This window comes from Ochlerotatus camptorhynchus, unplaced genomic scaffold (assembly GCF_037179485.1).
Source record: "Ochlerotatus camptorhynchus isolate MF236.1 unplaced genomic scaffold, CSIRO-AGI_Acam_v1.1 ptg000434l, whole genome shotgun sequence".
NCBI lineage: Eukaryota > Metazoa > Arthropoda > Insecta > Diptera > Culicidae > Ochlerotatus > Ochlerotatus camptorhynchus.
The window spans coordinates 5,243,053-5,267,785 of NW_027040920.1; the positions used below are offsets into that span (position 1 = coordinate 5,243,053).

At 35.7% G+C, this 24,733-nt stretch overlaps 2 protein-coding genes across 5 annotated transcripts in view; one reads left to right on the forward strand and one right to left on the reverse strand.

Moving 5' to 3' along the window:
* jbug (filamin-type immunoglobulin domains fbug) overlaps window positions 1-23,763 on the forward strand; it is a 173,074-nt gene extending 149,311 nt beyond the window's left edge. For 3 of the 4 annotated variants that reach the window (XM_065234539.1, XM_065234540.1, XM_065234541.1), the window contains 8 exons: window positions 5,106-5,254; window positions 19,432-19,504; window positions 19,571-19,758; window positions 19,827-21,428; window positions 21,488-21,695; window positions 21,754-21,882; window positions 21,944-23,490; window positions 23,544-23,763. In XM_065234539.1, the coding sequence (XP_065090611.1) occupies window positions 5,106-5,254; window positions 19,432-19,504; window positions 19,571-19,758; window positions 19,827-21,428; window positions 21,488-21,695; window positions 21,754-21,882; window positions 21,944-23,490; window positions 23,544-23,675 (4,028 nt within the window). In that variant the 3' untranslated portion in view covers window positions 23,676-23,763. Of the gene's footprint in view, window positions 1-4,375; window positions 5,041-5,105; window positions 5,255-19,431; window positions 19,505-19,570; window positions 19,759-19,826; window positions 21,429-21,487; window positions 21,696-21,753; window positions 21,883-21,943; window positions 23,491-23,543 lie in introns of those variants that run through there. The other variant, XM_065234543.1, reaches the window with a different exon arrangement.
* Window positions 23,764-23,863: 100 nt separating this feature from the next.
* On the reverse strand, window positions 23,864-24,326 carry LOC135711728 (NADH dehydrogenase [ubiquinone] 1 alpha subcomplex subunit 6-like). The gene has a single exon (XM_065234697.1). The coding sequence runs from the start codon at window positions 24,302-24,304 to the stop codon at window positions 23,930-23,932; it is 375 nt and encodes a 124-aa protein (XP_065090769.1). The 5' UTR covers window positions 24,305-24,326; the 3' UTR covers window positions 23,864-23,929.
* Window positions 24,327-24,733: the final 407 nt, after the last annotated feature.

Sequence of the window (24,733 nt, forward strand, 5' to 3'; positions counted from 1 at the left end):
GCGAGCAAGCTTGTTTTCCGCGAAAAGCCCGAAAGATGTCGTTACTGAGGTCATATGTTTTGAAATACTATGTTTCCAAGAAAAACTTTTTCAAAGAGTTACGTCTGTTTGTCTGTGGTGATACCTTCAAAAAATCCAGAGAACTTCTACTAAATTTAGATATCTAAAAGGGTAGTGTCGTGATATTCAACAAAGTTCCGAACACTTTGACGACGATCAGATGACTTCAGAATACTTCCATTCACTGAAGGGGGTAGTCCACTATGGCGGCATGAAAAATAGGTCATTTTCATGAATTTTTTTCGAGGGTAAATAACGATCAATTAAAAAAAAAGAATGCATGGTTTTGTCAATTGAAATGTCTTCTTTAATTGAGATTTTCTTTTGGCGCGATTGGACGTCTCCTGTAGCCGCTGCACCAGGTTCCCCAGGAGACGTTGCGGGGCGGGACGTCTGGCGGTCACACCACTGGCGCTGGAACAACGAATTTTTTTGTGGTTATTCTCTGATAGATGACCCAGTCTTGTACGTAGCCGTTTTTGATTTGGTTGAAAAATAAAAAATTGGTGGCGTTTTGAAAAAAAAAACTGCCTGTTTTTGTACCCTAAAATTTGAGATAAAAGCTTGCACCAAAAATCCATTTTTGATTCTTTTGAAAATCGGCTACGTACAAGACTAGAAAAAAGGTACTTAACTCGAAAATTGAATCGCCGTTTAAATCGAATGAGCCGTTTCTAAAATACAGCGCCCGCCAATTTTGAAAACATCGATTAGAGATAATCGCGGCAGCAGTTGGAACTTGGAACTACTAAGACACGCCGTTTCGCCGGTAACGGGCGGGTACTCCGACCGCTCACCTGAGCGCGCTTGGAGCGTCTGGACACGAGTCAACTAATCGGCCTATAACTTTGGAACGATGTCACTTGCGGACTTGCGGTCAAGTCTATGTCAAAGTAGACATTCCAAAGTATTTTTAAGCCAAAAAAAAAAGAATTTTTGAAATTTCCAGAGTGGACTACACCCTTAAGCAAATTTGCAGCGACTTACAAGGAGTTCCGTGGAATTATGGGGTATTTCAAGATTTGTATGGTTGATCCAAAAACTTCAGGGAATTATGAATATATATCAGAAAATTTGCCGGATTCTTAAAAAATAATATAGAACTTCAGGTAAGCTTAGAAAAAATCAGGGAAAATAAGTGAGCCTTTATAATGGTTATCATAGTTAAGGAAAATTGTCGAAATTGAGGTCTATGCATAAGTTCAGAAGTTCACGGAAGCTTAAACATTTTTAGGACAGTTAAAGACAAGACACAACAACAAGCTTCATGAGAACTGCAAAAACTTTAGAGAAGTTTTAAGAATTTCAGAAATTAGCAGAGAACCTCAAAGCAGTTCCGTTAACATTAGAGATGTCACATAAATTTTAAAGAAGTTTCGAGAACTTCAGCAAATCGTTAAACCCGTTAAACCTGTAGAGAAGATCCATGATCATTAGAAAAAAGATGAGGAAATTTTAGGAATCCCTATAAAGTTCAGGGAAGTGTAAGAATTTGATGAGAAGTATTGTGAGTATCAGGCTAGTTTTCATACTACATAAGAACTTCAAGGCAGTTTAATTAAATTCGGAAAAAATTAGGCAACTTTCAAGTAGTTCAGAAGACCTCAGAATAGTCCATCCCATATTAAACGGAGATTCTCATTGAAATATTCCTCAAAGTTTCGATTTGAGTGTCTTCTGAATTCAAATTTAGTTTTTCTTGGAATTACCTTGAAGTTCTCCACAATAAGAAACCCTATGGAAAGATTCTCCGAATATTCAATGAATTCATTTCAGATTTATTTTTGAATCTCACTCCTTCCCTTGCAATTCTACTCACATTGAAATTTTCCATAGAATTCCTTGGCATGTTTACTCACAAATTTTTTATATTTCTACTTATAGTTTTTTTGTAAGCTCGCCTGAATTTATTTTCCGAATTGCTTTGAAGATGTCCTGGAGTTATTCAAATGTATTTTTAGTATTTAAAAAAAATCCAAGTACTTCTGCTTTGGATTAGTTTTCTCCCACAAACTTCAAGAAATAAACTACAGAATGCCCTTGAAATTTCCTCTGAAGTTCACAAGAGTTGTGCTTCTCATAAATTCCCAAAAAATTTCATTAAAATTTTCTTTTAATTCAATTCAGAGTTTCTTGAAATTCTACTCATTTCGTATTTTCCTGAAGATTTTTTTCCCGAAACTCCCTTGGAATAAGGTCCGTAGAAATTGTAATTAAATTCCACGAGCCTTTAAAACTGTGCATGGATTTTGACTCCAGAATCTTTTAAGTCCAGAAATAGTTCAAATTTACAATTTGTAGGAAATGTGCATGTTAAAAAAAAAACATATCAAGCCTCTGATTTTTTGTAATTTATTTGTTACTGAAGATTTATCCAGTGTCTATAAAGGTCAATGTGTGAATGAAAATATCGAGAAAAATTAAATACTTGTATTTTAAAAATCATGAATTAAAAATAAAATTGTTAAATTCTCTGAGACTTTCAGCTACTTTAAGGAAATAAAATTTCCTGAGGATTCCCGGTTTTTCAGGTTTTTGCAATTAGAGATGTTTCGGATCTTCCTGAGCACGCTCTCATGGCCATCCGGGTCCGTGTTTATGTCATCAACCCAAATTCTTCCGTATATCACAGTTCCTAATGTTTTCAAAAAAACCGTGGAGCTCTAGGATCAGTTTCGTGGATTGACCAATTTTACAGATGTTCCGAATCTTTCAGAGGACTGTTACGTTGTCTCCAGGATTCATATAGGAACAATGACTGTCTTTTGGCTAATTATGAACATTTGTACCCATTAATCTAATTTATGGATCTTAGGCCACTTGCAAAACCCATAAAAACTCCTTTGAAAAAAACGTGTAACGACTCTTTTTGCTTTTGAATAAAGTAGACGACCCTATTTTTAATCTTTTTGCAACCAAAATCATTTACAGACCCTAGAATTCTAGAAGTACCACAGTTTTGGAAATTCACCAAGAAATGGCTAAGTTGTGCCATTGCAAACTTGCCGTAACACGTTTTTCGGAGGCATCGTATTCGGAGTGTTAAAGCTCCCACAATTTTTCGAATGTGTATGGAACTTTTCCGAAACTCTCTGACCTTTTCTAAAGATCTTTGAAGTTAACTAAAGTTTGATGGAGTTTCGTGAAGTTCTTGTAAAGTACTTGAAGTTATTTTTGAAGTTAATGGACCTATCCTAAACTTTTCTGATCTTGATTTTGCTTCAAATTTTCGTAAAGCTCATGAAACTGCCCTGATGTAGTCAGAGCTTTCCCCTATTGTTCTGAACTTTTTTTTAGTTTACGGAGTTTGCCTGATGTTTTTGAAACTCCTCCGAATATTGCAGAGATTACCTTGAGTTCATGAAATATCTTCAAAGCTCTCGAAGCTTTCCTGTTGTTTTATAAATTGCTAGAAATAGCTCTGAACTTCAATAAAGTTCTTGCAAATTAATTGGGTCCAATGTACGTTCGTAATTCGGCAGATTTTTATTTCCTTGCTTAGACGCCATTTTTATAACTGAAGAGTAAATGTCAAAAACAAAAAGGCATCATTCTACAAGCACACATTTTCAAATTGAGGGGTGTTAAGGTTTTTTAAATGCTCGATTAAAAGACATGCGTCAAGTTTACGCCAACCTAATTTTGATCGTAACACCCTTCACTATATTGATGTTTCCACTAGTGCTTTTTGTTGCAATGGTCATAAACAAAAAATGCTACCTGTCCACAGGTTTAAAACCTCGATAAAACCTGCAATGTTGCTTGGGGTGTGCAATACTTCCAATAAGAAATCTGAATAAACGTCAAACGAAGGGAAGAGATAACAACGAATTAGATAGATACACACTTAAAAAAATTCATGTAAATTTAGGTGCTCTGAGACTGACATATACGAGCGTCATTTTTGACATAAAATTGAGTCGTAATAGACGCAAAACTCAGCTCAATCAAACGTACTTTTCGTCGAGTACCGAACTTTTCAGTCTCGGAGCACTTAATTTTACATGACATGTTTGTTTACGTCTCATCCTGTATGTCAAAGATGGATTCCGTCACGTGTAAAATTAGGTATTTCTAAGTGTGTATGTTCTATTTGTTCTTCACAGTTTACCATATTAAGATAGTTTATACAAGCAATAATTTCACCGACTGATTTCTCCGCTACGCTAAATAAACTTGAACAAAGCAATAAAACAAACCAACCATCATGTCTACCCCATTGGCCAACACCCCCTAATCCCACCGTGTATAGCTCTGAAACCAATTGAATTCTGATCAAACCTCTTCACCTTTTTTGTTTACATGTATATTTCAGGGCGACGTAGACTTTTGTACTAAGACCTAAGCTCGAACTAAGTTGTTGTTCACCCCCTCCCTCTATCTGCTAGGAAGAGATGAAAAATCGAAAGTTCAAGATCAATATTCTTTATGATATACATACATATTTCCGTTATTAATTTATCTTCTTACGTAGAAAACGCAAATGTTAATGGTTACCAACTTCACAGAAAACAGAAAATTAACCACTAACGATAGAAGTAGTTTGTTACATTCGCTCGATTAATAGTGAAACTACCCCGAGACTAAATCGCAAATTGCTTGCTACTTGCAATGGACAAAAGCAATTGCATAATCATTAAAAAAAAAAACAATCGGTTGAGGTATCTAACCAAATTGGGCCATCGCATGAAACATGCATAGACTAGCAATAAATGCCACAACAGATGCAATCTAACACAAACGCTTTGATTTGATCCTACGCTAACGAAATGCCCTTTCCCCCTTTCTCCTTTTTTCCCATCGCTTATTATTTGAAACGTTCCGCTATTATTCGGTAACACTGTTGTTTTTTTGTTCTTACCACTTATTTTTTTGGATTTATTTTGTACAATAAAAAACCATACGAATGAGATGAATAAAAAACACACACCATTAAACAAGACTACAAAACGCTTTCCTTTTCGACGACTGTTTTCCTCCCCCGCCTTCTCGCCTGTAAAATGGTTGAAAACGATTTCGATCAAAACTCTAAAATAATTACCCAGGACCATCCGGACATTCGGTGCCAGCTCAGGTTCTGCAAACGGCCGACGGTGTGTTCAAGGCCGAGTTTGTGCCGCGGGTCGTCGGCGAGCATCGAGTCAGCGTGACCGTGGAGGGACAGCCGACCGTGGGCAGTCCGTACTCTGCTAAGGTAAGAAAATGATGCCTTTTTTCGGGTTATTAAATGGTGTTGCGTTATTTATCGGTTTGGGAAATTTGGGCAATTGTTTGATGAAGGGATTGTGTAGTGTGGTAGAAACATATCGCAATATGAACGCTTATTTTCGCAGGTTAGCATTTCTATAGGGTAAACGGACCAATCGTGGATGTACGTTAGTGCCATGTGTGCCTATAGTGGCTTATGGAGACACCATAAGCCACTATGGGAACACATTGCACTAAAGTACCTCCACTAATGGTGCGTTTACCCTATTATTTCAATCCTATATTCGAACAACATGGACGACGACAACAAAAAAATTCCGTCCGGCAGCACCAGTTGTTTACTCCTGTACCTACTATTTATCTCCGGCAGCTTAAAAACACTTAAATGCTCCCTAATGCGGTGTTAACATATACGCTGGTTCACTAGATCCACCAGCTCAACCAACTGCCACGAATTTCAGTTGTTCCTGAAATCTCATGTTGTTTACATTACTTTTTAGTACAGTTCTAGTACACTAACGCTAGTGATAAATCATTGAAACATATTTAATTAGTGTTTTACTTTGGGGTTAAAGTTCAATATGCTGTGTTGCATTTTCGAACATTTTAAAAGCAGCTTTTTGACGCAACATTTTAGATTAAAAAAAATCGCAACATTGTAAGCTAGTACAATGAATAGAATGACGCGAACTTTTTGCATTCTGAAATGATACCTCGAAAAAACATTACTTTTGATTTTTTTGAAAACACATCAAGGTCAATTGAACCTTAACCAATGCATTTTTGAGGTTTGGTGCCTTTGAAGAAGTTTCTCATTATATCATTAGTATAAACAAGATAGTTCACAACTCTAACTCTTTACTACATCTAACTTTTTACTATGCCATTGTGGAAACATGAAGTTTTGGGTAAAGTTGTATGCCTACTAGACGAATTTATCTTAATTCATCTATCGAAAATCAAGTTTGCGTACTAAACAATGCACGCAATGTACTGATTTTTTTGAAATAAACAAAGTGAGGATCAAGCAAACACAAAGTTTGCTTGTCTTTCACCCTGCGCAAGTTTAAAGCAGTGGAGAAGAGAAGACAGACACACACCCAGAAATAACGAAAGCTCAATGTGTAGACATTGCTCCGACGGCTCCGACGCAAAGAGCGCCACTCAGTGTAGGGGTGCATATAGGAAAACCATCAAAAAGACAAAATTCTTCTTCGTTATGTCCTTCTTCTATGCATGCAGTCGTAGTAAGCAAAGTCTGCAAATAATTCAAAGAAGACATCAGCACTTGTTGTATTATATTCGCTCCCTGCGCCGCACGGAGTGTACCGCTCATTGAGCGGATCGCTTTCTCACAGATCAGTTGGAAAAGATTGTGCGAAGTAAATGGAAGAACTACACACTCTTTGTCGAGTGCTGTGAGATGCATGCAGTAAGTTGCTTTGCTAACGCTCTGAGGTGCATTCCAGCCCTGTAGGTATGGTATCTTGGATAATTGCTCCATTATTACGTAGATGTTCAGATTTACTGTCCTGCGATTGTTTTTTAGTTAGAAGTGTGGAGCGACGGACAAGCGTCTGAATAATCTTCTTAAATAGGGTTCTTAAAAAAGCTTCTTAAATAAGCTTCTTAAATAAGCTTCCTTAATAAGCTTCTTAAATAAGCTTCTTGAATGAGCATCTTAAATAAGCTTGATAAAGAAGCTTCTTAAATATGCATCTTAGATAAGCTTGTTAAAGAGGGTTCTTAAATCTGCATCTTAAATAGGCTTCTTATATAAGCGTCTGAATAAGCTTCTTAAATAAGCTTCTTAAATAAGCTTCCTAAATAAGCTTCTTAAATAAAACTCTTAAATAAGCTTCTGAACAAACCATCTTATCTTAGCTTCAGAAATAAGCTTCTTAAATAAGCTACTTTAATAAACTTGTTAAATGTGCTTCTTGAAAAAGCTTCTTAAATGAGCTTCTTAAAAACACTTCTTTAACATGCTTCTTAAATAAACTTCTTAAATAAACTTCTATAAAAATCTTCATAAATAAGCTTCTTCAATAAACTTTTAAAATAATACTTTTCAATAAGATTGTAAAATATGTTTCTTTAAGATGCTTCTTAAATAGGCTTCTTAAATAAGCTTCTGAAATAAGCTTCTGAAATAAGTTTCCTTAATAAGCTTCTTTATTAAGCTTCTGAAATAAGTTTCCTTCATAAGCTTCTTAAATAAGCTTCTTAAATAAGCTTCTTACATAAGCTTCTTAAATAAGCTTCTTTAATATGTTTCTTTAATAAGTTTCTTCTAAAAGCGGCTTGAATAAACTACTTAGTTCAGCTTCTTAAATAAGCTTCTTAAATATATTTCTTAAACATGCTTCTAAAATAAGCTTCTCATTAAGTTTTTTTTTAAATGAGCTTTGTAAACTAGCTTCTAAAAAATGCTTCTTAAATTAGCTTATTAAATATGTTTCTTTAATAAGCTTCTTAAATAAACTTCTTAAAGGTATATCTTAAATAAGCTCTTCTTAAATAAGCTTCTTAAATATATTTTTTAAATAAGCCTTTGAAATGAGCTTCTTAAATAATCTTCTTAAATAAGTTTCTTTAATATACTTGTTAAAAAAGCTCCTAAATAAAGCTAAATTAAAATTGTTAAAAAAGCTTCTTCGATAAGCCTTTTAAAAAGTTTTTTTTTTATTATTTCCATTGTAACATATGTTTCTTAAATAAACTTCTTAAATGAGCTTCTTAAAAAGGCTTCTTAAATCAGCTTCTTAAATCAGCTTTTTAAATAAGCTTTTTAAATAAGCTTTTTGACAAGCATCTTAAACAGCCATCTTATATAAGCTTCTTAAATAAGCTTCTAAAATATTTTTTTTAAATAAGCTTCGTAAATAAGCTTCTCAAATAAGCTTCTCAAATAAGCTTCTTAAATAAGCTTCTTAAATAAACTTCTTACATAAGTGTCTATTATAAGCTTCATAAATAAGCTTCGATAAGCTTTTTAAAACAGATTTTTTTAAATAAGCTTCTCAAATAAGTTTCTTAAATAAGCTTCTTAAAAAATCTTCGTAAATAAGCTTCTCATATAAGGTTCTTAAATAAGCTTCTTAAATAAGCTGTTTAATTAAGCTTCTTAAATAAGCTTGTAAAATAATTTCTAAAATAAGCTGTTTAAATGAGCTTCTAAAATAAGCTTCTTAAATAAGCTTCCAAAATAAGCTTCAAATATAATTTTCTTAAATAAGCTTTTTAAATAAATTTCTTAAATAAGCTTCTTAAATGTGCTTCTTAAAAAAGTTCCTTTAATAAGCTTCTCAAATAAGCTTCTTACATAAACTTCTTAAATAAACTTCTTAAATAAACTTCTTAAATAAACTTCTTAAATAAACTTCTGAAATATATATCTTTAATAAGCTTCTTTAATATATTTTTATATAAGCTTTTGAAACAAGCTTCTAAAATAAGCTTCTTAAATAAACTTCTAAGATAAGTTTCTATTATAAGCTTATTAAATAAGCTTCTTGGATACGTTTTTTATGATGAGCTTCAAATGAGCTTCTTAAAAAAGCTTTTTAAATAAACTGCATAAATCATCTTCTTAAGTAAGCTTCTGAAATAAGTCTACTTAATAAGCTTCTTAAACTAGCTTCTTAAATACATTTCTTAAAAAAGCTTCTTAAAAGAGCTTCCTAAAAGAGCTTCTTAAATAAGCTACTTAAATAAGCATCTTAAATATATTTCTTAAATATGCTTCTTAAATAAGCATCTTAAAAACGCTTCTTAAATGAGCTTCTTAAATAAATGAGCTTCTTAAATAAAGTTTTAAATAAACTGCTCAAATAACCTTCTTTATTAAGCTTCTGAAATAAGTTTCCTTAATAAGCTTCTCTATTAAGCTTCTGAAGTAAGTTTCCTCAATAAGCTTCATAAATAAGGTTCTTTAAGGGGGTATTCCCGATCTTTTTTTTCAAAAAATCAAATTTTTTTTTTTCACGTTTTTTTGTACTTTGGACTATATACTTTCATCCCCCAAGCCGTTTTCCGATCAGCGAATTCGGTGTCCAGGCATAGCTGACTAATGGTAAGAACCCCCAAATGGTTTTAACTAAAGTCAAAACTTTAAACGCGTTTTTCTCGAAACCACATTTTTTTTTATCGGGCGAAGATTTTTCTCAGAAACTATAAGAGATATTGACTTGAATCTTTGCGCATTTTGTTCCTTATTAAATTCTTTGGAGCTTCTCCCACTTTCAGCCAAAAATATTAACATTTAACATTGTTTGAAGCACCTTAAAGCTGCAAAAAAGCGGGCTAAAAATCGCCTGGTTTTTCATATGGCCGCCATTTTGTTAATTTGCAAGATTTTTTGCTGCCAACGGGAGAAGCTCCAGAGAATCTTATGCAGATTATTAATTTCATCACGAAATCTGTTTCAGATGAAGCCGTTCCAGAGAAAAGTCTTCGCCCGTCCAGGCGTTTGCGGCGAACAGGGGTCTGTTTGCCGCCATTTTGTGACGTCAATAATGTCTTTTTTTATGTCGAAAAAAATTTATTTGTAAACTTTAATGTTCAATAAACAAGAATCCCAAAGAGTTAGGCGCATTACTATTCATTTTCCTTGAAAAAAAATTTATTGAAAAATAGGCCGAAAAAAGGCAAAATATTGGGAATACCCCCTTAATATGCTTCTTTAATAAGTTTCTTCAAAAAGCACCTTAAATAAGCTACTTAGTTCAGCTTCTTGGTTCAGCTTCTTAAATAAGCTTCTTAAATATGCTTCTTAAATATATTTCTTAAATGTGCTTCTAAAATAAGCTTCTAAACAAGTTTTTTTTAAATGAGCTTCGTAAACAAGCTTCTAAAAAATAAGCTTATTAAATAAGTTTCTTTAATAAGCTTCTTGAATAAGCTTCCCAAATAAGCTTCACATATAATTTTCTTAATTAAGCTTCTTTAATAAACTTTTTAAAGGTATATCTTAAATAAGCTTCTTAAACATATTTTTAAATAAGCCTTTGAAATTAGATTCTTAAATAATCTTCTTATATAAATTTCTATAATATGCTTATGAATTAAGCTTCTTCGATAAGCTTTTTAAAAAGGTTTTTTTTTTTATTTTGGTTGTAACATATGTTTCTTAAAAAAAATTCTTAAATGAGCTTCTCAAATAGGCTTCTTTAATCAGCTTCTTAAATAAGCTTTTAAAATTAGCTTCTTAACAAGCATCTTAAACAGCCATCTTATATGAGCTTCTTATAAAAGCTTCTTAAATATTTTTTTAAATAAGCTTTTGAAATAAGCTTCGTAAATAAGCTTCTTAAATAAGCTTCTTGAATAAGCTTCTTAAATAAGCTTCTTTAATAAGTTTCTTTAATAAGCTTCTTAAAAAATCTTCGTAAATAAGCTTCTTAAATAAGCTTCTTAAATAAGCTTCTTAAATAAGCTTCTTAAATAAGCTTCTTAAATAGGCTTTTTAAATAAGCTTCTGAAATAAGCTTCTGAAATAAGTTTCCTTAATAAGCTTTTTTATTAAGCTTCTGAAATAAGTTTCCTTCATAAGCTTCTTAAATAAGCTTCTTACATAAGCTTCTTACATAAGCTTCTTAAATAAGCTTCTTAAATATGTTTCTTTAATAAGTTTCTTCTAAAAGCGTCTTGAATAAACTACTTTGATCAGCTTCTTAAATAAGCTTCTTAAATATGCTTCTTAAATATATTTCTTAAATATGCTTCTAAAATAAGCTTCATAACAAGTTTTTTTTAAATGAGCTTCGTAAACTAGCTTCTAAAAAATGCTTCTTAAATTAGCTTATTAAATATGTTTCTTTAATAAGCTTCTTAAACAAACTTCTTGAAGGTATATCTTAAATAAGCTCTTCTTAAATAAGCTTCTTAAATATATTTTTTAAATAAGCTTTTGTTATGAGCTTCTTAAATAATCTTCTTAAATAAGTTTCTTTAATATACCTGTTCAATAAGCTTCTTCGATAAGCCTTTTAAAAAGTTTTTTTTTATTATTTCCATTGTAACATATGTTTCTTAAATAAACTTCTTAAATGAGCTTCTTAAAAAGGCTTCTTAAATCAGCTTCTTAAATAAGCTTTTTAAATAAGCTTTTTAACAAGCATTTTAAACAGCCATCTTATATAAGCTTCTTAAATAAGCTTCTAAAATATGTTTTTTTTCAATAAGCTTCGTAAATAAGCTTCTTAAATAAGCTTCTTAAATAAACTTCTTAAATAAGTGTCTACTATAAGCTTCTTAAATAAGCTTCTTAAATAAGCTTAATAAAAAAGCTTCTTAAATATATAAGATGCATATTTAAAAAGTTTTTTTCTGAAGCTTCCTTAAAAAAGCTTCTTAAATAAGCTTCTTAAATAAGGTTCTTAAATAAGCTTCTTAAATAAGCTTCTTAAATAAGCTTCTTAAATAAGCTTCTTAAATAAGCTTCATAAAAAAGCTTCTTAAATATATAAGATGCATATTTAAAAGCTTTTTTTATGAAGCTTTCTTAAAAAAGCTTCTTAAAAGCTTATTAAAGAAGCTTCTTAAAAAAGCTTCTTAAATAAGGTTCTTAAATAAGCTACTTAAATAAGCTTCTTACATAAGCTGTTTAATTAAGCTTCTTAAATAAGCTTGTAAAATAATTTCTAAAATAAGCTTTTTAAATGAGCTTCGTAAATAAGCTTGTAAATAATTTCTTAAATAAGCTATTTAAATGAGCTTCTTAAATAAGCTTCTTAAAAAAGCTTCTTATATTAGCATCTTAAACAATTTTCTTAAATAAGCTTCAAAAATAAGCTTCTTAAATAAGCTTCCAAAATAAGCTTCATATATAATTTTCTTAAATAAGCTTTTTAAATGAATTTCTTAAATAAGCTTCTTAAATGTGCTTCTTAAAAAAGTTCCTTTAATAAGCTTCTCAAATAAGCTTCTTACATAAACTTCTTAAATAAACTTCTTAAATAAACTTCTTAAATAAACTTCTGAAATATATATCTTTAATAAGCTTCTTTAATATATTTTTATATAAGCTTTTGAAACAAGCTTCTAAAATAAGCTTCTGAAATAAACTTCTAAAATAAGTTTCTATTATAAGCTTATTAAATAAGCTTCTTGGATAAGTTTTTTAAACGGTTTTTTTTTTTTATTTTAGATTGAAAAATACGATTCTTTAATAAGCTTTTAAATGAGCTTCTTAAATAAGCTTTAAAAAAAAGCTTCTTAACAAGCATCTTCAACTGACATCTTATATGAGCTTCTTAAATAAGCTTTTTAAATATTTTTTTTAATAAGCTTTTTAAATAAGCTTTGTAAATATGCTTCTTAAATAAGCTTCTAAAATATGTTTTTTTTTCAATAAGCTTCGTAAATAAGCTTCTTAAATAAGCTTCTTAAATAAGCTTCTTAAATAAACTTCTTAAATAAGTGTCTATTATAAGCTTCTTAAATAAGCTTCTTAAATAAGCTTCTTAAATAAGCTTCTTAAATAAGCTTAATAAAAAAGCTTCTTAAATATATAAGATGCATATTTAAAAGCTTTTTTTATGAAGCTTTCTTAAAAAAACTTCTTAAAAGCTTATTAAAGAAGCTTCTTAAAAAAGCTTCTTAAATAAGGTTCTTAAATAAGCTTCTTAAATAAGCTTCTTACATAAGCTGTTTAATTAAGCTTCTTAAATATGCTTGTAAAATAATTTCTAAAATAAGCTTTTTAAATGAGCTTCGTAAATAAGCTTGTAAAATAATTTCTTAAATAAGCTATTTAAATGAGCTTCTTAAATAAGCTTCTTAAAAAAGCTTCTTCTATTAGCATCTTAAACAATTTTCTTAAATAAGCTTCAAAAATAAGCTTCTTAAATAAGCTTCCAAAATAAGCTTCATATATAATTTTCTTAAATAAGCTTTTTAAATGAATTTCTTAAATAAGCTTCTTAAATGTGCTTCTTAAAAAAGTTCCTTTAATAAGCTTCTCAAATAAGCTTCTTACATAAACTTCTTAAATAAACTTCTTAAATAAACTTCTTAAATAAACTTCTTAAATAAACTTCTGAAATATATATCTTTAATAAGCTTCTTTAATATATTTTTATATAAGCTTTTGAAACAAGCTTCTAAAATAAGCTTCTGAAATAAACTTCTAAAATAAGTTTCTATTATAAGCTTATTAAATAAGCTTCTTGGATAAGTTTTTTAAATGGTTTTTTTTTTTATTTTAGATTGAAAAATACGATTCTTTAATAAGCTTTTTAAATGAGCTTCTTAAATAAGCTTTTAAAAAAAGCTTCTTAACAAGCATCTTCAACTGACATCTTATATGAGCTTCTTAAATAAGCTTTTTAAATATTTTTTTTAATAAGCTTTTTAAATAAGCTTTGTAAATATGCTTCTTAAATAAGCTTCTTAAATAAACTTCTTAAATAAGCTTCTTAAATAAGGTTCTTAAATTAACTTCTTAATTAAGCTTCTTAAAAAGCTTCTCAAATAAGCTTCTTTAATCAGTTTCTTAAAAAGCTAGTTGAATAAGCTTCCAAAATAATCTTCTTAAATAAACTTCTTAAATAAACTTCTTCAATAACCTTCTTACATTAGCTTCATACAAAAGTTTCTTATATAAGTGTCTTAAAAAATCTTCTTAAATAAGCTTCTTGAATAAGCTTCTTAAATAAGCTTCCTAAATAAGCTTCTTAAATAAGCTTCTTAAATTAGCTTCTTAAATAAGCTTCTTAAAGGGCGTGGGTTCAAATCCAGACGGTGCCACTGGGATTTTGTGAGGCATAAAATCTCTGATCACGCCTTCCTTCTGAAGGGAAGTAAATCCATTGGTCCCCGGTACATGTGCTGATGGGTTGACAGGTAGGGTCCAGGACAAATTGTCTGATTTATTGTGATATATTCCTCATTTTTTTTCTTCACTACTATTAGGAGTGATCGCCATTGTTTGATTAATATGATAATCCCAGCACGGCATTACACTTCGAATAAAGTCCACTGCTGTACTGGGAATTGTTCTCCAAATGTCAAAGGGTTCTATCAGCCTCTTGTCGAAGAATTGATGCCTTTTTTTGACAGTGGCATAGCAAATGTTCCGAATCTTCCTTTTCTATGCCACAGGAGCGACATACATCATCTTGAAATTTTCCAATCAGCTTCAAGTGATAACGGCTCGGACAATGACCTGTTATAAGACCTGTATATACACTAAAGTATTTCTTGAAATGTTGCAGGATTTTGTGGATTATGGAATCACTTCGACTGCCTAGCAGCCTTCTGAAGATTCCCACGCTTTTAGCTCCATTTTTTAGAGATGCAGCCGATAAGCCACAAAAGAGCTCTGGTCCTATGAACTTATGAGAAGATCCGAGTCTTTCTAGTGCATCAGCTCTTTTATTTCTGTCAATCCCTCAATGACCAGGAACTCAATATAGGTTGACTTGCTTATGACAAGGCAATTTTTGAAGTGATTGAACACACTCCCAGACAAGTTTTGATATACATGTCACCGACTTTAAAGCATTTAAATCAGCTGGACTGTCCTGCATGATGCATGTATTTAAACTCTTATAGTTACCGTAAAACGAGGTATCTTTGATTATGCGGGTGACTTTGATAGTATAATATAAAGATTAAATTTACTCGCTGCGCTTTTTCCAAATTAGAAACATTGGTTCCATATTGTAGCTTAGGGTATTTCCGTTGATATCGTATATAGTTTTTATATAGTATGTGTTACATATTTTACAAACATATTCAAAAAACAATTTTCGTGTTTTTCGCTTGTTTGAAAAAGCACTCACACCATCATTTATGAAATGTATTTCCAATATAGCCATCAAAAATTTAATGTTGTTTTCTTAATGCTTATAAAGTTTTCTGATTATATACTCATTCAAGGTTTCATATTTAAAGAACTAAATTGTTTGAGTTTCACTCATATTTTTCTACATTCATCTAGCATTATCAAAGTAACCCAAATTCAAAATACTGAAGTTCGGTCACAAAACTAAAAAAATATAGTGCAAATGCTTTAATTTTCGTTCAACATATTACCAACGAATTAATTCTTGGATCCTCAGTACTTGTTTTAAACATATAAAATTTGAAAAACTGCTGTTAAAAATATTTAGAATATACTTTAAAAAACTATCAATGTTACCCCGTTTTACGGTACTCTAAAATTGCTTTGATTTCAGCTTGAAACACAGTTGGCCATGTACCCGCAGAAACCAATATGTCTCTCCTAGGGCCAGTTACTTCTCACAATCAAGTGTTCAATTTTGAACCATCTATATAAAAACAATCGATACTGGACCGAGAACTGCACCACCAAATTGCCATGAATTACGCCCAGGGTCAAATATTTGAAAAAGTCAACTGAAATTGTATTTTTTCTCCATCCAGTCTTCGTTGTTCCTCACTAGAGAGTTTAACTTAACATATGGACTAGATAGAAGGTTTCCGTCTTGGGTAAAGTCGATCAGATGGACAACACCTATATTATGGTAAAGAGTTCAGCTCAGAGTTAATCCAGCAGGTAGCGCTAGTGTGACATTCATTTGGTATCGTTTGCCCTCAGATGGACTAGATAGAAGGCTTCCGTCTTCAGCAAAGTTGTTCAGATGAACAAGACCTATGTTGTGGTAAAAGTTCAAAACAAAATTAAATCACCAGGAGGCGCTCATGTATCATTAATTTTGAATTGTTTGCCCTAACTTAACATCTTGACTGGACGGAAGGCTGCCGCATCGGGCAAATTTGTTCAGATAGATTACGTAGTTTCGAGTTTTTTTGGTTACCAATTCCCCTCAAGTCCCAGTCGTCATCTTCTTTAAGTTATTTTCAAAGAAATCAATAATTGGCAAATCTGGATTTCATTAAATGAAAGGGGAGGGGGCTATAAACTAATATCACTAGTTTACAGCATTTTTGAACTCGGTAAGGTGATGATCATTTCCAATGCAAAATACGTTGAATTCAATGCCGTGGTCAGAAAAAATTAAAGTAGAGGCATTTTTGAGATATACAAAAATTTTGATTTTTTGAATATTGGACAAAAGTACGATTACTAAAATGTCAATATCTTTGGAACTAGTGCACTAATTTTAAATCTTTTTTTTTTTATAAAAATGAAGCAAAATAAATTTGCTATCGTTCACTAGAATATTATGTCTTAATTAAAAATTTAATTTTGAAGTCATTTAAAAATTTACAGCATTTTTTTTTTTTATTTTTCCTGCGAATTTTCCATAAAAATCTTGTTTTAATCAACATTTTTAATGAGATAAAATGATTCAAAAAATCATTCCATAATTTATTCTTAAAGTCCATTCAAAACCGGAGAAAATGAGCCTTTAATGGATGAAATCGGTTGGAAATTGTCGAAGTTATGAGAATTTTTGTAAAACACTTAAAAATGTTGCTGAAATACAACAGCTTTAGAGTTCCTTTTCTAGGTGTGGTTGTAAGCATCCAAATCGCATGTAAAGTTTTCATGGGAGATTCTTTTCTCTACATATCAATTTGATTAAGGCATATCAGGATTTAAAACCGAGTTGATACAAAAGAAATTTATTTAGGTTTTATTGAAAATGATTGAGAATCGAATGACTTTGTCTTCGATGTTTTGAACTTGTTTCTCGAATCAGAAACCAACAACCAAAACATGCCTTGTCCTTTGTAGAATAATATTTGTCAAATTTCTTGTGACGATTCCTGTGACAAGAAATTTTGACCTCCTTGCTCAGCATGTTGTGTTCTTTCAAGCGTGATGCCAGCAATTCGGATTTCTCCTTCGATAAGTCGAGATCTCGCACCAAATCATTAAATTCGGATTGTGTAAACAGTTTTGGGTTTCTTTCCAATTCCACCTCGAAGTTTTCCTCGCATTCCTCCTTGAATTCCTCCTCACTTTTTGTAACGGTCGATTCAACAGAGGGCGCTCGTTTCCGCTTTGGATAAACAGGATACGGGATGTGGAACAGGTTTTGTCATAGAAGCCACTTGTGGATACTCAACTGTTTTGTGACGTTCTTGTTGCTTAACTTTAGTCAAGCAGAAATAACAATCCGTTGCATGACAAAACGGTCGACGCCATATGGTGGGCATGTCAAAGGACAAATAGCGACTGACAGATAACAAATAAGTGAGTTAGTAAGTAAGACATTAACACTTATCAAAAATAGATGAAGTAAGATAATGTCGATCAGGAAAGAACAAAGCACTACCATGCTGTACATAAATTGTTTATATGAAAGTTATTCAAAAAATCAATTTACCTTGCGCCTGACATCCACCTAGCCAAGCACGTTTTGCACGAACTACATAATACTTTTGGAATCCACGGTTCGTCAAAGTCTCCAGGATCAATTTTAAAATAAAGCCTGTATGCAGTTTGCAACGAAGCAGTGAAATTGACCGATTTTGTAAATATGTAGTTGCCACACGCGTAACAAAACTTTTGAGATTACATCGTTAAGCAATGTTAAAGAAAGAAAGCTGTCAAATTGAGTTGGTTGCGTGTTGCGTTAGGTTCTCGCCGAGCGGTCTCACAAACACTAGCGTAAATTATATTGTTGAAAATATCCCATTTAATTTTGCGTGACAGCTGGTAGTGTTAGTGAAATGCACCGTATGCGTACACGTCCGCAGAAAGGCTTACTGGAAGTGGTGCATGAACCTAGGAGCGGGACAACGGCCAATCTTGGAACATTCAATTTCCATGATTTTACAAAAAAATTCATAACTTCGACAATTTCCAACCGATTTTATCCATTAAAGGCTCATTTTCTCCAGTTTTTAATGGACTTTAAGAATAAATTATGGAATGATTTTTTGAATCTTTTTATCCTATTAAAAATGTTGATTAAAACAAGATTTTAATGGAAAATTCGCAGGAAAAATAAAAAAAATGCTTTAAATTTTTAAATGACTTCAAAATTAAATTTTTAATTAAAACATAATATTCAAGTGAAGGATAGCAAATTTATTTAGCTTCATTTTCATAAAAAAAGATTTAAAATTGGTGCACTAGTTCTAAAGATATTGACATTTTAGTAATAGTACTTTTGTCCAAAATTCAAAAAATCAAATTTTTTTTTATATCTCAAAAATGGCTCTACTTTTATTTTTTCTGACCACGGCATTGAATTCAGCGTAGGATTTTGCATTAGAAACGTTGGTCAACCACTAAAGTTCACACTTTTAATGTTGTTTTGTAAACTAGTGTAATTTGAGGGGATGCTTTTCGTGATACGTTTTGTTACAAATGGAGGGGGGGGGTGCCGTCTAATAGAAAAGTTGTAGATTTTTATGATATTTGCCACACACGACCATGTTCTGGGTACTTATTTATGAAGGTCAAAATCTGCTGTGATGCAAATTAGGCAATTTAACAGAAAGCGACTGACACTTTTTCACTACATACCCGTGAATATACAACAGCTCCGTCCAGTACTTCAATGTCAACCTACCATCGATCAAAGCGTCCATCAGGTTCCACCTGTCCACGTCAATAAATCCCACATGGAATGCTTGGCATTCGTGGCCGTGGACGGCATACTAATTAGCCAGCTTGGACGGTGCAACCACGCCTTCGAATGTAGAACAAGTGCTTTCTCACTTCAACACCATTTGCCATCTTTGCATATGATTTCTTCAAGCTGCACCGGAACAATGCCAGTGTGGGAGTTGTTGAAAAACGGTTCATCAGCAGCGAGAACGTGCCATTCGTTGATTCCAGTCAATTCAAGTTAGAATTCAAATTCGAAGGCTTCCACCGCTAACGGAAGTGATGGTTGGTGTTTTTTTGGTTGACGACCGTATTGTGGTTTTCGTGGCTTTACTGGGGTACAATCCATGTGACTTGAAATGCATTTCGCTTTGCTGGTGCACAACTGCTAATTAGCTACAACCCTGCCCAGTCGGGCACGCGAAACCACATTATAATTACCGTTAATTGCCACCGCACCATAGGTGACGTACTCACCATCGGGGCCCCAACACTTGACACCCGAGAGCTGTATGTACTCCCCTCACTCTCAAGCTAATAATTTTGTACACTTTGTTCTTCGCGTCTTTCATTTCTTCCAACGCACCGCTCGTTGCAACATCAAAACAATCGTTCGGACGCGGATCATCACAACCGAAATGCGGAAACGTGCCACCACGGTGAAGGTCTACGACGTAACGGCGATCAAGGTGAAGAACGTCAACAATGGCACCGTGGGAAAGCCTGTCGTCTTCTTGGGTAAGTCCTAGCCTAGTATCACCCCTCGATTGTCACACGACTAACATTCGCACCCTGATTTCACAGTTGAGACATCCCAAGCGGGTCCGGGCAATTTGGAGGTTACGGTCAACGGAGGACGGGTACCAACATCGGCTCAAGCTCAAGGTCAGCATACGTACGCGATCAGCTTCACTCCACGGGAGGCTCAGAATCATACCGTGGAGTTGCGCTTCAACGGGCAGGACGTACCGGGAAGCCCGTTCACTTGCAAGGTAATGATTGAGCGCGGTAATTGCTCGATTGAGTGGAGCATAACAGATACTTTTTTATTCAATCGTAGGTATCGCCAGCAGCACGGATCGTCACCAGTGATCTGATGGACAAGGTAAGCGTAGGGCACGTGTTCGATTTTCTGGTGGAGTCGGACATCTCACCGGTCGTGGAAGTTTTGGGACCAGCCAGAAGAGCAGTTCGTGCGGATGTGATTCCGGTTTCGGGAGCATATCGCGTCAAATTTGAACCGATCGAGGTCGGCGATCATTCGGTTGAGGTTCGTCTGCCCGGTAGTGGCCACGTTGAAGGAAGTCCGTTTCTGTTGAAGGCTTACTCAGCTGAAAAGGTGGTCGTGACGGATATTAGACCTGGTGTCGTCGGAAAGAGCGTCAGCTTCGGGATCAATGCTAGCCAAGCTGGAGCGGGAAATTTGGAGATCATTGTCGCAGTCGGAGGAAAGAACGTACCGAACTTCGTCCAATCCGAGGGAAATGCACGATTCAAAGTAAATTTTAAACCAACGGAAGCTGCCACACACTCGTTGTCGGTGAGGTTCAATGGTTATCCAGTTCCAGGATCTCCGTTTGCTTGTCATGTTACGCATGCTCCAGTTTCGCTTTCCAAGGCGATCGCAACCGGAGAGTGTTTGAGACAGGCTCCGGTTAAATGCGAGAACATTTTCGAGCTGGAAGGTTTCGATGGTATCGATCCTCAGGTGTTGATTACTTCCCCTTCGGCTGATACTGTCTCCTGCAGAGTGTCCTTCCGAGACGATATCCACTATGTTTCGTTTGTTCCGACCTCGGTCGGTAGACACTTGATCAGTGTTACAGCGAACGATCAGCACATCAATGGATCGCCATTTTCTTGCAACGTCTTTGACGTTTCCCGGGTTGCCATCAGTGGACTCGATCCCCACAACACTATGGCCTCACTGGGAGTTCCGTTGACCTTCAGCGTTGATGCTGCCGGAGCCGGTGAAGGAACGCTGGAACTGGTCGTTTCCACGGCAACCAGTACCGTGAAAGCCGAAGTTACTGCTTGCGCAAGAGGTTTGTACGACGTTACATTTGTACCGCAGACCTGTGAACCTCACTTTGTTAACATCACGTTCAACGATCTTCCGGTGGATGGAAGTCCTTTCCGTTGTGAAGTTCAGCAAAATACGCAAAACGTACAGATTGGCAACATTACGTTCATTGAGCTGGTCGGTGAGGAACAGACCGTGGAGATCTACGACCCAGAAAATAAGATGGTGCCATTCACACTGTCCCGGAAATCCGCCGAATTCAAAGCGACTAAAATTGGAAGCTACATCATTCGGTACATCGATCAGGAAACACGGTCGTTCATCGCTGCTAGGACGATCAATGTATTCGATCCCTGCATGGTTAAAATCGTCGAGGTTGGAGAAGCTTACTGCCATAAGCCGGCTTCCCTGGCGGTGTCAATACTGGATGCCGGTCAGGGTACACTGACTTCCGTGGTTCGTTGTGGAGGCCTGGAAGTGCCACATTCAATTCGAGGACCCACCAAAAACGGTACCTGGGAGATTGTATACCATCCAACGCGAGTTGCTCCACACAAGATCATGATCCTGTACAACCAGGTCCCGATCGCCAGTAAGCCTATCGAGATCAACGTCTTGGCTCCTGCAATGACGAAGGAGGTATAATTTCTGGCACAATTGTTGATTATGAGATATTTTACACCTATTACCTACTTCAGATCACCGTCAACGGTTTGGGACTGTACCAGGCTCGCGTAACCAAGACGACCTCGTTCGCCATCGACACCGTTGGTCATCTGGCACGGGAGTTTGATGTGGTCGTTTCCGGCCCGGGAGGTCAAGCTCTGCCGGTGCGCTGCTACCAGACCAAGGGTGGCCATCTGCAGGCGGAATTCACCGTGCAGAAGGTTGGGCAATGCTTGATTGGTAAGTCCGGTAATTTCCCCAAATCATTCGAAAACTCATCTGGTATGTTTATCAACAGACGTTCTTCATCAATCGAAACCTTTGCCGGGAAGTCCATACACCTGTGAGTCGTATGATCCTTCCAAGATTCATCTGCAGAAAGTGCCCAAAATGAACCTTTGTACCAATTCACCGATTACCTGGAATGGTAAGTTTTCTGCTTCAATTAACTTGAACTGAAGATTCTAATTTCCAAACAATTCTTACAGTGGAGTCCGAGTCGGCAGGCGTGGCAGAGATCGAAGTCACCGTTCTATCCCCTACGGGACAGAATGTCCCCGTAGAGCTGACCCAACAGGAAGATTACGTTCACCAGGTCGAGTTCTTGCCGTTGAGTGCCGGTCACTACAAAGTCACCGTCATGTATGGAGGAGAGAGCGTCCCAGGATCACCGATCACGTTTGCCGTCCAAGCTGTCGGAAATAAAACGGATAGCCACGCTTCCGGGAATGGACTGGAAGTTGCTCACCGTGGCAAGGAGACGTCCTTTGTAGTGTTTTGCCCTTCGATGCCAAACGTCCAGATCGAACGATGTGACGAACAAGCTGAGCGAATCGAGCCCAAGATCAAGAACTTGGGTAACAACGAATGGAAGATTTTCTACACAATTCTGACGGTTGGAGAGTATGAAATCAGGGCCAGCTGTACCAATCGAGGCCCTCTACCGGGATCACCATGGACCATTTCGTGTCTGGATCCAGTGAAGGTCACTCCAATCGGAGGTTGGGGAAGCTTGTTGGATACTAATGGAAAACTGCTGCTGCCAGTCAAGATTGCCTTCGACACTAGTATGGCTGGACCTGGAGAATTGACCTGCTATGTGGACAGTACTGAGATCATTGTTGAGAAACAAGGCAATGGACGCTGTCTGCTCTACCTGTCCGATGAAGAACTATCCAAGGGAGAACATAGCTTCGACTTAACCTGGTCTGGACTGCCAATCTCACAGAGTCCTGGATACGTGTTCGTCACAGGCAACTCATCCGCCGCCGATAAGGTTGTTCTTACCGGAAGAGGTCTAACTTCTGGACAAGTAGGTGAAATTTCTCACTTCACAATCGACGCCTCAGAAGCGTTGTCCGGAAAACCAGAAGTTCACATGGAGTTCGAAGATGGAGAAAACCTACCGGTCACGCTTTTGCAACCAAGACCAAATGAACTAATCTGGCTAGCTTCGTTCAATCCACACAAATCCACCGGAGGACCGCTGAGCCTCTCCGTCGAGTGGAACGGTCGATTGATCAAGGGTTGTCCTCTGACCATATCCGTGGGTCCAGCAGTAGATGCTGCCAAGGTTCTATGCTCTGGCGAAGGACTTCGCAACGGTGTTGTTGGTCGAGACATCAAATCCTGGATCGACACGAGACGTGCCGGACCAGGAGAGCTGACCGCTCACTGTGCCGGTCCTCGGAAGGTCGCTTACTGCGAACTGTACGATCATGGAGACGCTACGTTCACCTTGAACGTCAAGCCTCAGGAACCGGGAAGACATACACTCACGATCAAGTACGGAGGTCAACACGTTCCCGGATCACCGTTCACGCTCCGTGTAGCGGGAGCTCCCGATGCTAGTAAGGTTCGCGTCTACGGACCAGGAATCGAGCATGGTGTGCTTGCGACGTTCCAGTCGCGGTTTATCGTTGATACGCGAGGAGCCGGTGCCGGACAGCTGACGGTTCGCGTACGCGGACCCAAGGGGGCATTCCGAGTTGAGATGCAGCGGGAGAGCCAGAAGGATAGAACTATTCTTTGCAAGGTAGGTTGTCGCATATTCCGGCCCTTCAAAATGTAATGATCAATCCTTTTCAGTACGATCCCACCGAACCGGGAGACTATCGAGTGGAGGTCAAGTGGGCCGGCGAATTGGTTCCGGGATCACCGTTTCCGGTGCTGATCTTCGACACCCAGGAGGAACTAAAGCGATTCCTGCACAACAATTAGCATCACCATTTAAGTATTCTTATTTGTGCAGTTTACCTACCCCGTAAGATGTTGACTAATTTATGTTAGAACATGACGCAAGAAGGAAGAGGAAAAAAAAAAGTTACAAAACCATAACAAATAACAAACGAAAAACAATGAAAATCCCTTATTTACAATTTATAGATGAAGATTTATTTGACAACTACATTCCCGAGTTGAATGGTTTGTATTTATAACGTTATGACGAATAAAGCGTTGGATTAATATGCGGTTCAGTCGTGTCCTGTGTAGAATTTGGAAAGAAAATCCTGCGCTTTCGGCACTTGCGTATCCTTCCAGTATCGCATGAGATGGCTTTTCTGCTTCCATTTTGCGGAGGTTTCCTTGAGTTCCATCTGTCCTTTGATGACCAGCATGTCGATTACTCTCAGATCGGTAACGTTCCGGTGCTTGAGGAATTCCTCGCGTAGCTTTTGACGGCATTGTTCCAGTGATTTTGGGATATCGCATTCGTAGACGGTTTGAGGCAGCTGGCGGTACCAAGTTTTGTAGAGTTTGAGAACCTTCCGGTGAGCTTCCTGGTGGTTCATGGAAAGCAGTGGTCGAACGTACTGTACTGATTCGTTGATGATTTTTCCCGCTGACATCTTGGAATGTTAAGGTTGAGATTGGATTTAAGTACGAAAAACTGCGTAGATTTTGACAGTTGGTTACTTTGATTGGTGGTTGTTTTTTAGGGATCGATCTTTCTTTTTCTTTTTAATTCCTTTATTTAACGTCCGTCTCTGTTCCGCAATCTACACGGATAGAAATCTCCTTATACCTTTTGTCAAATTTATTTTGCTGATTATTCATAAAATGTATAAGTCAACTAATAAGCAGACACCTTGCAAAATGTTAATGAAGATCATGTGTCAAATGAAATGTATGGTTTGTCTTATGGAATGTATAAGGCTGATGTTTTAGCAAAAATGTATAAGTGAAACACATGAATAAAATAATTGATTTTCGTTTCGTGTAGTGCCAATCACCGACGGACATTGGTTGTCTGGGAGGCAGCTTCCACACCTGCGTAG

Coding starts and splice junctions, on each gene's coding strand:
- LOC135711728 (XM_065234697.1), bottom strand. CDS start 24,304: ATGTCAGCGGGAAAAATCATCAACGAATCAGTACAGTACGTTCGACCA.